This window comes from Cariama cristata, unplaced genomic scaffold (genome assembly GCF_000690535.1).
Source record: "Cariama cristata isolate BGI_N322 unplaced genomic scaffold, ASM69053v1 scaffold3405, whole genome shotgun sequence".
Lineage (NCBI taxonomy): Eukaryota > Metazoa > Chordata > Aves > Cariamiformes > Cariamidae > Cariama > Cariama cristata.
Window position 1 is genome coordinate 6,806 of NW_009615627.1, and position 15,720 is coordinate 22,525.

Consider the following 15,720-nt stretch of genomic DNA (forward strand, 5'->3'; position numbering starts at 1 on the left):
GATCTGAAATGGTGAAACCAGTAATTGCCCCCTCCCACCTTACAACAAATTAAATTGAGACAAAATTACAAACACATTTCACTACATGATTATTATTAATAAAAATCAGTTTTTCTTTTTTTTATAAAGTTGCCCAAAATGCAAGGGATGTGCATAGGTTTACAACTTAGTCAGAATAATATTGTACTTTATTCCCTTGGGTACGTGTTCCCATGAACGGAATGTACTTTGCTGTAGATTACAGGTTTTATCAACACAGATACACCAACGGCATGAACGCTTGCGACTGTCCACATGCATTAAGAGTCAAGACCCAATTTCAAATTTCTAGAAGTTTTACAGAGTTCTTCAAAGAGACAGTATCACATTATCTGGATGTTACACAAAAGTACTTAAAAATACTATCCTAGGAAAAAAAAAAAAAAGAGCAAGAAAAGGCCTTTAAAATTTATGAATTTGTTTCGTAACCACTAGACTAATTACTTCAAATAAATAAAGGAAAGCAAAGTATTCCAATCCATAAAATCAGACTCTAAAAAGAATGTAGTGTTCCACCCCCAAGTTAAGGTAACAGAATCATATTATTATTACTATTAAAATAGATTATAGAAAGCAGCATCTATTTTGTGCAGTTTTTAGGGGCCCTTGAAATAAAAAGCTATGATTTCCAAAAATATAACATTCCAAAGGACTGAATAATACATATATTTAAAGATACATTTTATTAAAGTTTAGGAGAAATGATTAAAAAAAAGATACTGTCTCTTTAAATTAGTGTTTAAATTTTTTTTTCCCCCCTCCTCCTATCTATTCGGACATGACAATAATTATATTTTTAGGTCACACTACATCTAGGTAGTCTCTAGGGGCCAAGACCTATTGACACGAGGTCAATAACGAAGAGGTTTTCCATGTATGAGGTGGTTCCCAGTAATGACAGATTTTTTTGTTTTTTTTGTTTTTTTTTTCCCAATTTTCTTGTGATCGGTCTAGTAGACCCAGGAGACCGGGACCCACTGGGAGGCTGTACACACCAGCTCGATGGCTTCCTCCAGGTGCCTGATAGTTTCATCGATTTCATTGTTGATAATTGTTAGGTCAAAGTAGTGTGCATATGTTCTCTGTAAGATTTCAGACTCCTTCTGCAGGCGCTGAAGAGATTCATCCTGTTCGGCGGTCAGAAAAGAAAAGGGAAGAGAGAGAAGTTGGATCCTTTCGTACTCTTCTACGACAGCTTTCTAACTGTTGCGTACAGAGTAGGAAAGGGGCAAAAAAAGCCTTAGGGAGGCCTGGGTGGTTTAGATCCCCCATCTAAATCTACGGAAATCACATGGAAGAAATGGCACAATTTCTCTCTTGAAGCTGACATTCAAGCTGCACTTGGCTATTGACATTACTTGAAGCAAAACACAAGTCTAGCGTTAAAAAAGCGAGGGAGAGGATGGAAGCTTAGAAAAGCAGCACAGACACGAGCGATGGAGACCAGATACGAATAAAAGGTATAAAGGGCACAAAGATGAGCTAACTGGGTCTATGTCCAGGTAAGAACACGAGAAACAGGAGAGGGTATATTGTCAGGTATCAGCTGTTCCCGGTTTTGGTAATGTTTTCTGTTCAACATCAGTCTTCTGGGTCTACTTCCTTTAACAACGATTTACCGATACGGAAGTTCTTGCTCCGCATTACTCTGCGGTTCCTATTTCAGAGCACCTCTTAGTCCGAGCTCCTGAAGACGAACCACACAACCTGCGCTCAAGAAGGGCCAGGGACAGGAGGCCGGTGCTCTCCATGGCCTTGTGTCCGTGTCCTCACCGAAACGCGCGTGTCCTACTTTGGGGGTCTGCTACCGGGCTCTGCGCAGCCGGCAACGCTACACCAATGGGCTCTGTGAGGGAGCTCTGCCTGCCTGAGAGAGCGGGACTGCAAAAGGTTTCTTCCTAGGGCTTGGCACCAACCCTAAGTTTAAATTCTCTTCCTGCAAATTCCCTTAGAAATTAACATTAAAAAAAAAAAAAAAATCGCTGCTTTCATAAACCTTGAAATAGCCACAGGAAAGTAATCAAGTGTTTCCCGCCCCACAGGTTTGGGGTGGATATGGGGTAAAATTCCATATGAACAGTATAGACTCCTGCTGCTCTGCAGGATCTATAGGGTCACCCTACTTGATCAATCAACTGGGATACACTTTATTATAACAGAGTTTTAGGCTGTAGGAAGTACAGACACAGTGCCTATAGCTGTTTTCGCAAGAAATTATTCTGGGAGCAGAATTTTATCCAGCTAAGAAGAGACTCCCCCCTCTCCTTTTTTCTGTTTAAATTTCCCAAGTATTTGTCATTACGGTGACAAGTAGCTGTGGAACAGCGGCTTTCAGGTCCTCTGAAGGGAACCACCTGTGCTGAGACAGTTCTCCTTCCCCGTAGCTACGAAACCAGCCACTTCTGGAGGAGAAGTTCTGTACCAAAGTTACAGTTCTGCTTCTCTCCTGAAGCTCCAGCCTCAAATGAAGGGGGGACGTTGCCTTCACTGGATAATCACTGCAAAGTTCCTTCAAAGTCAGATGAATACTCCTCACATGCGCTTCTGTACAAGGGATGCTCCTTGTATGGACCATTATGCATCACCAGCGATGCCTGGAACTTCCATAGAAAATACCAGTGCGTGCAAATTCAATTTATGCTATTAACAAATAGGACAATATGGATCAATACTAATATTAAATATTTTTGTGGAAGATTTCATATGGCCCAATGTCTTTAAGCCAAAACCTAGTTAGGTAAACTGCCAACTTCTCATAGATTCCAAAAGAGACATCAATTAATATCAGCAGGGGATGTGAACTTTTCTGCTTAAATTAACCTACAAAGCTAAAAAAAAAAAAAAATCATACTTGTCAAGCAGAGTATTTTCAGTGCTTTAAATATATCTAGCTAAGATTAATTTTATATTTGAAGCCAGTCTTAGGAAAATCATATTGCACCTTTTTTTAAGAGTTTTAATCTCACGGCACAAGGCTAACAGTACCTGAAAAAACCCCATGAAGCCTTAGAACTGTTAAGTCCTATGTAGCTTTTTAACTGCTATTCAGATTTCCCATCAGTATCATCTTTACCTACAAATATGAAAATGAACTTTTCTCTCTAAAGCATCTATCTTACTGTGACTGACAATAAAAATGTGAAAAACTTACAGCTATTGCACCTTCAAAAAAACAACTGGTAGAGAAGAATGAATACTAATATTTACCTTGCACATATAGATGTCACAAAACAAAGAGTTTTGAAAACTCATTAAATTTTAATATTTTTCTGACTTAGTTTCTCCTAGATCCAACTTTACTGGGATCAAAGCAGGCTGTATTTTGGAGTATCTATATTTCCCAGTCTGTTGGAAATGTAAAACATTACTTCTTTCATATACTTTTAGGGGCAGTAATAAGTTTGGGATAGGCCACTGAAGCCTAGGTTCAAACTTTCTCAAGTTCTGCAAAGAGAAAAGAGATTACAGTTCTTGATTTTTGTTTTATTCTGGGACCAAATTTCACCTGTTTTTGTGATAGAGTATCTATTTGTACATTCAAAACACGGCAGACTTGGCTAAGTGTTTCCTCAGTGTCTGTAAGTCTTAAATGCCAAAATTCATCTTTGAAGCAAATACTTCCTCAAAGTTTTTGCTGTAGTAAGTTCCTCTCGATTTCTCTAAAATTTCTTAACCAAATTTTGAATAGTGAACATCCCAGATCATTCTCCAAGAAGAATATTCTCCAGCAGTTGTCCTCTCAATAGTGTCAAAAAAAAAGATATTTATCAAAATGTTCAGCTAGCTGTAGACAGAGAAATGAACGGCCACAACTTCAGTAATGTCACATTTGGGAGCAGAACATCTCTCCCATGTGCATAATGGCCACCAGTGGTATCTTTAGCCTCTGAGGGCTGGGTTTTTTGGCCTTAAAGTACATAGAACCATAGAATCATTATGGTTGGAAGAGACCTCAAAGATCATCAAGTCCAACCGTATATCCGATGCCACCATGCCCACTAAACCATGTCTCGAAGCGCCCAATCTAAATGTTTTTTGAACACCTCCAGGGATGGTGACTCCACCACCTCCCTGGGGAGCCCATTCCAATGCCTAAATAGGACACAGGACAATAGCTGCCGCTTGTGACAGTCAAAGCACAGCCTAACAAATTACTAATATTCCCTTCCAAGGCTGTGAACAATGTACAAACACACCATCAGGCTTTTGCCAGTTTTGCTCCAACATAGAATCGTAGAATCGTTATGGTTGGAAGAGACCTCAAAGATCATTCTCCTCAATTTAAACAGCTGATGGACTGGCAACTTCTTAAGAAATTTTCATTTTATTCTTTGGCTGTAGGAAGGGAGGAAGCATAGCTAAAATTCAGAAGAACTTGGCTCAATAAAGATTTACACATGGCTCAACAAAGATTTAGACCAAAAAAGTGGAGCCTGTCGACTCCTCTTCGCTGCTGTCTGTGCAATGCGAGGTAGAAAACAGCTGGAGGAAAGAGGAACAACTCCAGGCTTTCCTGATATGCTCTCTCGTCTCTCTGCTCTAGCACAGCAATAATCTGATTTCAGTTTCCTTTGCGATTAGACAGGTGGGTACACTCTGGGAGATTACATACATGATTTAAATTGGTTTTGTGCTTTGCAGAATTGCTCATGGTGCACTGCTATATTCAGTTGGAAAGCATAATATGTTGTCTTCTAGCTCTTGCTGTGTGGTCCTTGATTATTGAGATATTTTGTGTGGTCTATGATAGGCTAAAGTGTCTCAAGAGAGATACTTTTAAGATCAGGCACTGATTTTACCACAAAATTCAGATGTTCAGCTGTAAGAGTAGAAATTTTACTCTCTAGTTTCTTTTTACTAGGAGACAATTTTAGCGCAGATATCTGAAGTCATTATTACATTAAATTTTTATTCCAATGACAAAAGTAAGTTGAATGGGAACAAGCATATCTACATTCTAAAACTACTGAAATAACCAGGACTACCTTGTCAGTCCCTAGCTGGTACTTACAGGCAATTTTCTGCACCATTTTGGCAGCTATGTACGAATAATACGAGTGCAGGAAAATGAAAAGAAAAGCAAAGATGAAATTTAAGAAAACAAAAGGAGGGGAAAAAAGGATAGTCATTTACGGAAGTGTTCTCAAAAAGCATAAATAAAATAAACAAAGCAGGATAAGGGGGTAAACAGAAAGGGATACTCATTGCGAACCTTTCAAAAGGGAAGCGTGAACGGGAAATATGAAACACAGACTCTGCACCCTTGTTTGCTGCCTTGCAGGCTGCTAACACACAGACACAGCTGGCGTATCTCCCTTCATCCAGCCCAGTAAACCTTGGAAAACAGGATCCTGCATTCGGGTAAGGTCTGTTGCTATTACTGTTTTCCTGCCCCTCCCTTTCCCTGAGTTTAATTCATTCATAAATTAGCATGCTTTATAAGTGTGGCCTCAGTTCAGCAATTCATGTGCCTGAGCGAAACCCTGTGTGCACATACACTTTAGTCACAGGAGCTTAAAATAAAGACACGGTCTTACAGCCTGAATGCAACTACTTAGAACATAATACTTCTACTAATATTTCTTTGGCATGAACAAATATTTTCCCACCGCTACTATAAAAGGTACATTTCTGTCATCTTCCCAGTGTACCACGGAACGTATTTTCTCCCTCATACGAACTGTCCCAAATGTCTCTCTATTATACCCTACAGCTGGAAGTTAAGTACCGCTGGTACCCGCAAGTGAGGCCAAGGAAGACTATTTGAGCCACAGGTATGGAGGCAACAAACCCAGGCAATCACATAATCCCCCAGGGTACCTGGCTGCCTGAGCGCTGCTGTACGCACAATGCTTGCCTGACACGTCATAAGAACGATTCTAACCATTTCTTCAGTGATGCCATGCCATTTGCTTGCACAAAGGCAAATTCAGTGTAGAACACAGAATTTTAGTATTTTTCTCAAGATCGTACTGATTTACAGCATATGCCAACACCGGCAGTTAGACAAACTGTCACTTCGTCAACACTGCAAACTGTGATGCTCTGAGAGATCTTTGTCCGTACACTCCTGACATTTTTACCGCTTGGGGTGTGGGTCCATAAGACACAATGAAATGACAGAATTTACTGCTGTGAAAGTTAAAAGATCCTTCTTCCCCCTCCCATCTCTCCTCCTGGCTATGTGCTTTCACTGCTTGTCCTGGCATTGGTGCTTGGCAGAGCCTTTGTGAGTTGCTTGAAAACTGATAAAACTCCAATTTAGAGCTAAAGTAGCTCACTAAAGGATCTGGTAAGTGCCGTGGTCAGTGCAGACTGGCAATAGATGGCCCAGAAGGCTCGAGGCCAATCTTTTTCACTGTCCACTTGCTATGTTAATAATCATACCAGGTATTTGCATTTAAATATGTTTGTCCTGTTCCTTATTTTCCTGCAAGCCTCTGCAGTGATGCCATAGTTTCATACTTATGATACCGTAATTACATTTCTGTAGGAACAGGCTGTAGAGACAGGGATTCTGATTTTATTTTTGCACAATCAAGGAGACATCTAGGAGATTTGGAACAGATTCGTGGTCAAATTCAGTTGATTAAATACCTTAATATCTTGGTTTAATGCAAGCTGAGCAGATAAAGTGTTTGTAGAAATACCACTTGCCCTGTTGTGACCTAAATCCAGAATTGCTTGATATCATCTTTGAAATCAGTAGCAATCTGCAGAGTGGATACTCTGTCAAAACTAAGTAGGAAATTCAGGAGGTGGACCTCCATGAATACTTAACATTATTCCACAAGCAATTATCCCTTTGATCAAAGCTTCCAATTCTTAGAGAACAGTTTTCAAAATTAATAAGCCTATTTCTGACATAAATTTGCTGTATAGAAAAAATACTAAAAGATAAAGGTGGGATGACAGCCCAGTCATACACACTCATTTCTTCAGTTCAGGCTAGCTGTAACCTAGTGCTAGCATTGCAACTCAGAACTGAGCAATTTGTGCTAGTGATTTGTCAAGGATTTGGAAATGGATCTTAGAGCTAGGGCAGGGAATGGAATAAAAGAACATGTATTTTTAGAATACATCACATGGATCCTTCAACTTGAAGTTCATACTTTGAATTAGAAAAATCAGTTAATAAACAATAAATACATCTCAATCAACAGTAATGCTGCCATACGACTGTCTTTCTGCTTCTCCATTTACAGACAAGGAAACAATTAAAGAGTCTTATCCGCATATTTGAATCTCATCCTTAATTCTCTCTGATAGGACATTAGATTGCAACATGCCGTACCTCATTAATGCCTGGGGTAATCGTAGGTGCAGCAATAAAAACAACAAAAGGAGCAAACTCTGCAGTTCTCAGGACCTTCAATGCCTGGGTGAAAAAAAAACACCAGATACTTTAGAAGAATCCCCTTACAATCAATGTGAAATAAGTTTAGTCACACAAGCAAAAGACATAAAATCATGATTTATCGGCACTGGTATTTGTTTTTAACTGATCTGGAGTCAAGATCTTAGCAATACACACACTTAACTTTTTGCATTATTTTACATTTTTGGTGGTCAGACTGTATATTTATCCTTAATTAAAGTGAGTTTTCAAGACAACAAAAACTTCAGCATTTTCAGAGAGCTCTTCCCATACAGTCTCAAAGAGTGCAGAATTCTGTTTGCATTTAAACGGTATGATTCACACCAGGTAAAAAAATTAAGTTATGCCACAAATAGGGAGCAGAGACAACTGTATTTTATAATAAATAGATTGGAATATAATTTTTATGTCTGACTTTTTCTACCTACCAACACTCTTTTATTAGTATTTTCTGAAACAAATGAAAGTGTGATGTGAGAGGTTCGAAGTTTTTAAAAAGCAACCGTATTGAAGTTTTTAAAAAGTGAGCACTAATGCAGTAAATGCAGCACCAATCCCCTGAACCAAAGCTATGCCAAAGAAAAGAGTTCTCATCAAAAAGTTGACTTAGTCATAATTTACTGGGTGACACATAGAGCTGCCGTATGTGAATCTTCAGTACAGATCCCAGCTAGACTGAAGCGCAGGACAGCAAGTAAACATACCTCAGCTGAACTCAAAGGGGTGGGCAAGATAAAGCAAGACTACTAAAGGTCAGTCTTTTTTTTGCTCCTTCCACTTCCTGTATTCTCCAAAGTTTTTTTTTTTTTTTTTTTTTTAAAAAAAAAGCAGACAAAATCCCACAATCCATCATTTTCCCAAGCTAAAGAGGTTTTCATCTCTGCTGCTTGAAACCCACCTATATATATCATCTATGCCAACCTCCTCTAAACAAGGGATAAACCCCATGTGTGAAAGCACAGAAAACTCACCTAACTAAGAGTACCCAAGGGAAAACAGGCAAGGAGTGTAAGAGAACTAGGAGTAAGTCCCCAAACAGGCTGGCTTTAATGAGCGGAGATGGCTGCATGAGGAATCTGGTTGAGGAAGAGGCTTGCTAGACACATGCTGGAGGCAGTGTAGCAAAGGTGGCTGTTATTCAATGTAAATATATTCTAACAAAGATTAAAATGGCTTCTGAGAATTGTAATGCTTCTGGATAATGCAAGTTGAAAAGGTTTATCAAGAGAGTTTGCTTTTAACAGCTGCAACATTTGAACTAACTGTAAATGCTGCTCTCCCTGAAAACTGTTAAATGTGGGATTTTATTTTTCAGAACTGCACCACACCGGCATACTATGTGAACTGTCCTACATAATTTAGTCAGGTATCTTATTTCTGTTACGAAATTCTTAAAGAATTTGAACTTCTCGAATCCATTCACGAAGAAGAAAGAAGGCAGCAAATTTAAATAGATAACACTAGTAACAATTTTAATTTGTCTTTCCTCCCATTTCCTTCAATCTGCTAGAATAATATAAACATCACGTTTGTCCATATTCATGTTGTTCCACTTAACAAAACACAGAAACACATCCATGTGAACTGAAAGTCATGACTACATGGATGTTTCAAAGGAAACGTATCACAATTTTCCACTGAAGATTTGATGTAATGAATGAACAAACTATTAGTGTTTCTTGAGAGCCTCATTCCCCTTCCTGCCATCTTCCAAAAAGTATAATACTGCAACACAGAAAGGGGTTTATAAAGTAACAGCACTGATGTGGCCATTGTGCAAACAGGATCGATATTGGTGATTGACCACAAATGTTTCTGACCATGCTCAGTAGTGATATGGAGGCAAGAGTCAGTTAGGAACAAGATTACCCTCTAATAGAGCATCAAAGAGAAATTTTTGAAAATATCGAAACATTACTCCTGGCAGGCAATGACAATCACTTGTTTTGATACATTTCACTGGACATAAGGCTAATATAGTAAAAAGTTACACAGTAAGTAGATTTTCAAGCTATAGTGGTTGCATACAGAGCTAAACTATGAATTTTTTTCTGCTGTATGTTCTTCTAACCAGATGACTACCAGAATTCTACTTCACAGATTGATACTTTGGTGTTCCACATTACTGTACACATTACTTATCTAGTGTACAATCAATGAAAATAAATATATCTAAATAAAATGTCGAAGGATTTGTGATGAGTCCCATTTTCATATACTTCTAATCAGTTACCTGAGGTTCTACATCAAGTATTGCAATTAGTCCCTGCTCATGGATCTTTCGTATTGTTTCCAGTTTTGTCCCATACATTGCATCCTCATGGCTGCCATATTCCAAATATTCATTGTTTGATATATCCTGCATCATTTGGTCATGCGATACAAAGTAGTAATTTTTCCCATTTTCTTCGTCTTTCTTTGGAGGTCGGGTTGTGTCTGAAAATACAAAATACAAACTATTTTTAGTACAAAAGCAGTATTAAGCTTATACATGGCTTTTTGTTTCATTTACCAATAGTTATGCACTGAATGATGACCTGTCAAATCACATATAGAACGAAGCATGAACTCGAGGTAGGCAGAATGACAGGGGCTGGGAAAAGCAGGAATATGGGGGATGTGTGTTGGGAAAAGCAGGAGATGAAGGGATGTAGAAAAGGTAAAAATGAAAAGGTAACAGAGGAAGAAGGTCATAAATAACCTTTATCTGGTCAAGACTGTAAGACTCTATCAGCTGCTTTCAACAGCAAAGAAAGGCCAGATCTCACAGTTTTTATGGTTTCCAAGCGATTCAATTAACATCTCCACTTTACCCCAGGGGCCAGTACTGGGCCCAATCCTGTTCAACATCTTCACTAATGATCTGGATGATGGGGCAGAGTGTACCCTCAGTGAAGATGCCAATGATACAAAACGGGGAGGGGTGGCTGATACACCAAAGGGTCGTGCTGCCATCCAGAGGGACCTCGACAGCCTGGAGACACAGGCTGACAGGAACCTCATGAAGTTCAACAACGGGAAGTGCCAAGCCCTCACCTGGGGAGGAACAACCCCATGCACCAGTACATGATGGAGGCTGACCAGTTGGCAAGCAGCTCTCCAGAAAAGGCCCTGTGGGGGTCCTGGTGGACACCAAGTTGAACATGAGCCAGCAATGTGTCCTTATAACAAAGAAGGGCTAAAGGTATCCTGGGCTGTATTAGACAAAGTATTGGCAGCAGGTTTCAGGAGGTGATCCTTCCCCTCTACTCAGCACTGGTGAGGCCATACCTGGAGTGCTGGGTCCAGCTCTGGGCTCCCCAGTACAAGAGAGACATGGAGCTACTGGAGAGAGTCCAGTGAAGGGGCACTAAGGGACTGGAGCATCTCTCCTAGGAGGCAAGGCTGAGAGATCTGGGACTATTCAGCCTGGAGAAAGGGAGGATCTCGCCAATGAGTGCAAATGTCTAAAGTGAAGGTGTAAAGATGAAGCCAGTCTCTTTTCAGTGGTGCTCAATGACAGGACAAGAGGTAACAAGCACACACTGAAACACCGGAGCTTCCATCTGAATGTAAGGAAATGCTTTTTTCACTGTGATGGTGACTGAGCACTGGCACAGGTTGTCCAGGGAGGTGGTGGAGTCTCCAGCCTTGGAGATATTCAAAAGTCATCATGACATGGTCTTGGGCAACCGGCTCTAGGTGACCCTGCTTGAGCAGGAGGGTTGGACCAGATGACTTCCAGAGGCAGGGATCTCAACTATTCTGTGATTCTGTAGGACATCTGCTCCTCTCTTCCTCATAGGCACGCTGATACCCACTTGCTTCTCTTGCTTCTACTAGTCCCTTGCAAACTGATTTACTCTCATATTTTTCCAATATCATTTTTATGCTGGTGACATATCTGAAACACCCCATCTCTTCCCAATCTAATCTCGTATCTTTCAACAAACCCATCATAATTTCAAACAAGGTATCCAAAAATTGAACTCATCTTCTATTTTTAATCATACCTATTACTGTTCTGAGGCTTAATTAGCAACGTTCTGAGGCTTAATTAGCATATTTCAGAGATGAAAAGTTCTATAGAAATATTATAGATAATGGTTATTATTTTAAGGAATTCAAGAACAATGGATTATATAAACCGTATAATATCACTATACTACTCACTGCTTCCTTAGGTCTACTGAACTTACATATTTCCCCCAAATCCTCTTCTTTTGTAAAAACATTTTTGTATTTTCTTTTTTGTACTTAAATTCTTATGAGGTTTTCTTCTTCTGCATGTGAAAGTGTAAGTCTAAAAAGTAGGTGAGGGCCTGATTACTTGTGGTCAAGAGAGATGAAAGCTACTTAGCAATCACGTACTTTTTGAATATATTGCTTCTGCAGACCTATGTGGTAAGGGACGTATGGCCTACTAATCCTTTTAGTTAACTACCATTGTGTGTGACATGACCTTTACAATCAGGTTTTCAGTAGGTAGATAATTTCTTCACAAAGCATTCCCCAAAACTCCACACCCAACTTAAGGTCTATCTCAAAATCTACCTACTCCTTCCACAGTTTCGTAAAACAATGCAGAAAATGCAGTAAAATCCATCCCTGAGAGTTGAAGAGAATAAAATCAATTACCTAGAGTCAGCTGAAAAACAGATCAGGTTCCCATAATACTTAAAGTGTATGTGATATATCACTAACATAAGGAAGTAATTTGGGTCTCTAAATACCAGCATAAAGTGCTATTTTAAATGCCCCAAACGCCTTGTATCTGAAAGACCCGTACAGATATAACACAGGAGTTAAGGGAGACCATTGCTTTTCTGGAGTGGGGCTGGAGGTCAGGTGATGTCTAAACCAGGCATCAAACATCACACTGATGCTTAAGCACCTGAATTTCATCCTAATTTGCAGTCTAGTCTTCTTATATCATCAGTGAAGCAATTTCAGTGCTTCCACAAAGCAGGAACCTAATGCAGGCAATCTAGGGCACGTCATCACGGTATAGGTGAGTCCATTTTAACAGCTATTTCAAGATAAATAACTAGTTCAGCTTCTACCTCTACCAGAGCAATACAGTTAGTACTTGAGCGAGACTGGGTGAAAAGCATACTGTAAAACATTTATTACTCTTTGTTTTAGTTCTTTGTACTGAAGAGCTTATTTGCTGGGTTACTGCTCCCTTCCCCCCATATAGTTCTGTCTGTATTGAATAACATAGGTACGATGTGCATCCCGTACTCCTGGCACCGCACTGTTAAAGTGTCTAATCCAGGATTTTAGTGTCCAGATATAAACGGCAGTGTGACAAACAGTGCAGTTTCACATTGCTGCTGGGGTGATCTAATGGCACATACTTTCAAAAGGGTCTTTCTGTTTCCCTTCTGCTGGTACCGGTCTTTGTCTAACTCCTTAGCGAGCAAGCCTGGGGATCTTAAATCAGCAGCCAACTAATCCTTTTCCCCTTTCAAATAGGTTTACAGATAAGTTCTTCAAAATAATACTTTTTAGCAACAACAAAATCCTTATAGGTAGAAAAACACCTAAGTGCAATTCTAAAGTAAAGCACTAAAAAGGTATAAAGAAAATTAAATGAATGCATAATGGTCATCAATGTCACTTCTGAGCCATGTATGGTGTTTCTGAACTCAGCCTGAAATAGAGTGGACAGAGTGAACTGCTGGATGCTCTTGTTTCAGAATACCTAGCCTGAGGAAAAAGGGTGCATCTCCAAGAGATCATACAGTAGGATACGCAGTTCCTGCCATGGTATTGACAGAGACTGTCAGGAAGGGAAAACGGCCGTGTGCTCTGTAACAACACACTTGTAAGCGGCAAAGTTAATTGCGTTTTCTTTTTCTTATTGTCATCTCTGGAAACTTGCAGCTATTTTAGCATAATACCAGTCCTCAAGGCTAGGCTGTGAAAAGTAATTTAAAATGTTCAGATAAGGTACGCATTAGTTTCCTCTAAATTCAGTTTATATTTCTTCTCACAGGAATTATACATGGTTTTAAACGTTTTGAACCGTAAATGTAAAATCCAGTTTATATTTCTTCTCACGGGAATTATACATGGGTTTAAACGTTTTGAACCGTAAATGTAAAATTAGCATAGAAAACTGAAAAATGTTTTAGCCTGCATTCTAAATTAACAAACATTTGAGATAGAGAGAAGCATTAACAAGAAGTTCCGTGAATATGAAGAAACATTTGATGTAAAAGTGGTGCTACTTACTACCCCTCCCTCCGAAAAAACCAAAAGAAGAAATATACCCAGCCCTATCACAGTTCCCATCTTTAAGACAGGCTCCGTCTCAGCAGAACTGCCCACGCGCAGTAGCACAAGGGGCGTGTTGTCAAGGATGACACAAACGATTTTGCAGTGCCATTGACCATTGCTACTTACGAGGAATGGGGTAAGCGAATCTGTCCGGGTGTTTTGTGATGAGTGTGTTTTTTATGTGTCTTCTTCCGACACCGTGTGCACCTAATCCACAACACAAAAAAGAATTATAAATTTTCCACCAGAAGCGGTTCAAAACTATGCTGTTATGTTCAAAATAATAACTCAAAATTACCTAGTAAGACTAGTGTTTTCCTTTTGAATGCTGGCAGTTTTACTACTTCTTCATATGTGACGAGATCTAATTGATCAAACACTAAAACACAAAAGAAACCCCCACAGGGATAAGAAAAAAAAGGCATATTAAGGGCGACAATTAATTGTGCTATAAATCATCATTTTAGCAAGTTTTAGATTTACAATACAAAGTACTATGTTATAGAAAACAAAATCATTTCATTGTGCAATTTTAACAAAAGTGTTCATTTAAAAAACTGTTAAAAAGCAGTAACAAAGCTACTCAGGAAAGCTTGCATGTCCTTTCATGCAGTATTCAGCAGACCACAAAAATTAGCTAAAATGGCATGCCATTCACGTTTGCATTCCTAAGAAATAGCAATATTAAAGAAAAATCTGTAGACGGTGACCAACATGAATACAATATGAGAACATCTATTTACACTAAAGATAGAGATACTTTCATAATCATGTTTTAACAAGATCTATGAGAAATGTAGAGAGACAAGTGTTAATACTTTGTGGTACTTATTCTTCAAAACTACCACCATATTAATTGTAATTAGAGTTCTCTTTAAACATAGGTGCTAGTTAAATTGACATGCTTTTAAAACTTGTGACAGAATGAAGAATTCTAACAAAAAGTGATGGCATTACATAAAAGAACCTCCACCATATTTAGGGAAAAATTGTAAAAGTATCGTTTCAGAAATAATTTCAACTGCAGTTGAAATTGGATGAATCCCATCATGTCTATCAATCGATTGTCAATTGCCAAGGTACATAATGACTGACAAATCAAGTTTTGTTCATTAAAACCAGCTTATTCCTCCTGTGCCCAAGAACACATCATCTGTGGTAATTCTTGCAGAATTCTAATGAAAAAACAAGCCAGGAGGCACTTAATTATATTTATATTTACACAAATCAGCAATTGTGAGCAGAAAAATGAACAAGAGTTTTCAGTTCTGTATTTATGCGTGCTACAAAAAGAAAGAAGAGACTGAATCTAAAGCATGGGATCTTTGAGCGTTTCCAAGTCCTAAGCTGGTGTATTCACCTCAACAATATCCCACCCATCTTTTAGGATGAGTTCGGATATATCCCTCTCCCCCTACCCAACACCCCTTAGGGAAGTCGGCAGTGGTGGGAGCTTTAGTTTGCTTGCTCCAGAAGTCCTCAGCCACCAAGATCATCATTAAGACTGTGGAGCCTACCAGAAAGCACAGGCTCTTTGTACTAAAGTCTCAGCCAAAGCAGCAAAGGATTTAACTTGATGTGTTTCTTTTTACAGGGCAGATTATTCAATTCAATGGCAGTTTTTTTTACCCTAGAGAAAAAGTACAATTACTTCAATTTGGTCAAACTATAAATTAGCCAAATGACAATCCTCAACTCTTTAAGACCTTGAAAAGATACAGATATGAAAACTTCCTAGTCCATTTGAAGCATTTTGAATTTCATCCTAAAGAAGAATCTCTTTCAACCTTTCCCCAAATATTACAAGCAAGAATTTAGTTGTATTTTTCTTCCATTCCACAAACCTACAAACATGGAATTCTTACTATTGTCCTTTTTGCAACTTCACACTATCTAAACTAATTAATAAATAATTTCATATGAGAAAGCCCTAAAGATCTACAACATGTTACAGTTTTACCATTCTAACCATCTAGGACTGCAAGTATCTTTTCCCATTAAAAAACAGTAAAAAAAGTCAATCCTTTATTTTCTTCTTG

At 38.8% G+C, this 15,720-nt stretch overlaps 1 protein-coding gene across 1 annotated transcript in view; it reads right to left on the reverse strand.

Annotated features, from left to right (window-relative positions):
- Positions 1 to 706: 706 nt before the first annotated feature.
- The window catches only part of CASK (calcium/calmodulin-dependent serine protein kinase (MAGUK family)), a 95,212-nt gene continuing 80,198 nt past the window's right edge, over positions 707 to 15,720 (reverse strand). Inside the window, exons 18-22 of the mRNA XM_009699882.1 lie at positions 13,980 to 14,045; positions 13,808 to 13,888; positions 9,651 to 9,853; positions 7,334 to 7,417; positions 707 to 1,166 (exon numbers count right to left, since the gene is read on the reverse strand). Coding sequence (XP_009698184.1) covers positions 990 to 1,166; positions 7,334 to 7,417; positions 9,651 to 9,853; positions 13,808 to 13,888; positions 13,980 to 14,045 — 611 coding nt within the window. The 3' untranslated portion in view covers positions 707 to 989. The remainder of the gene's footprint in view (positions 1,167 to 7,333; positions 7,418 to 9,650; positions 9,854 to 13,807; positions 13,889 to 13,979; positions 14,046 to 15,720) is intronic.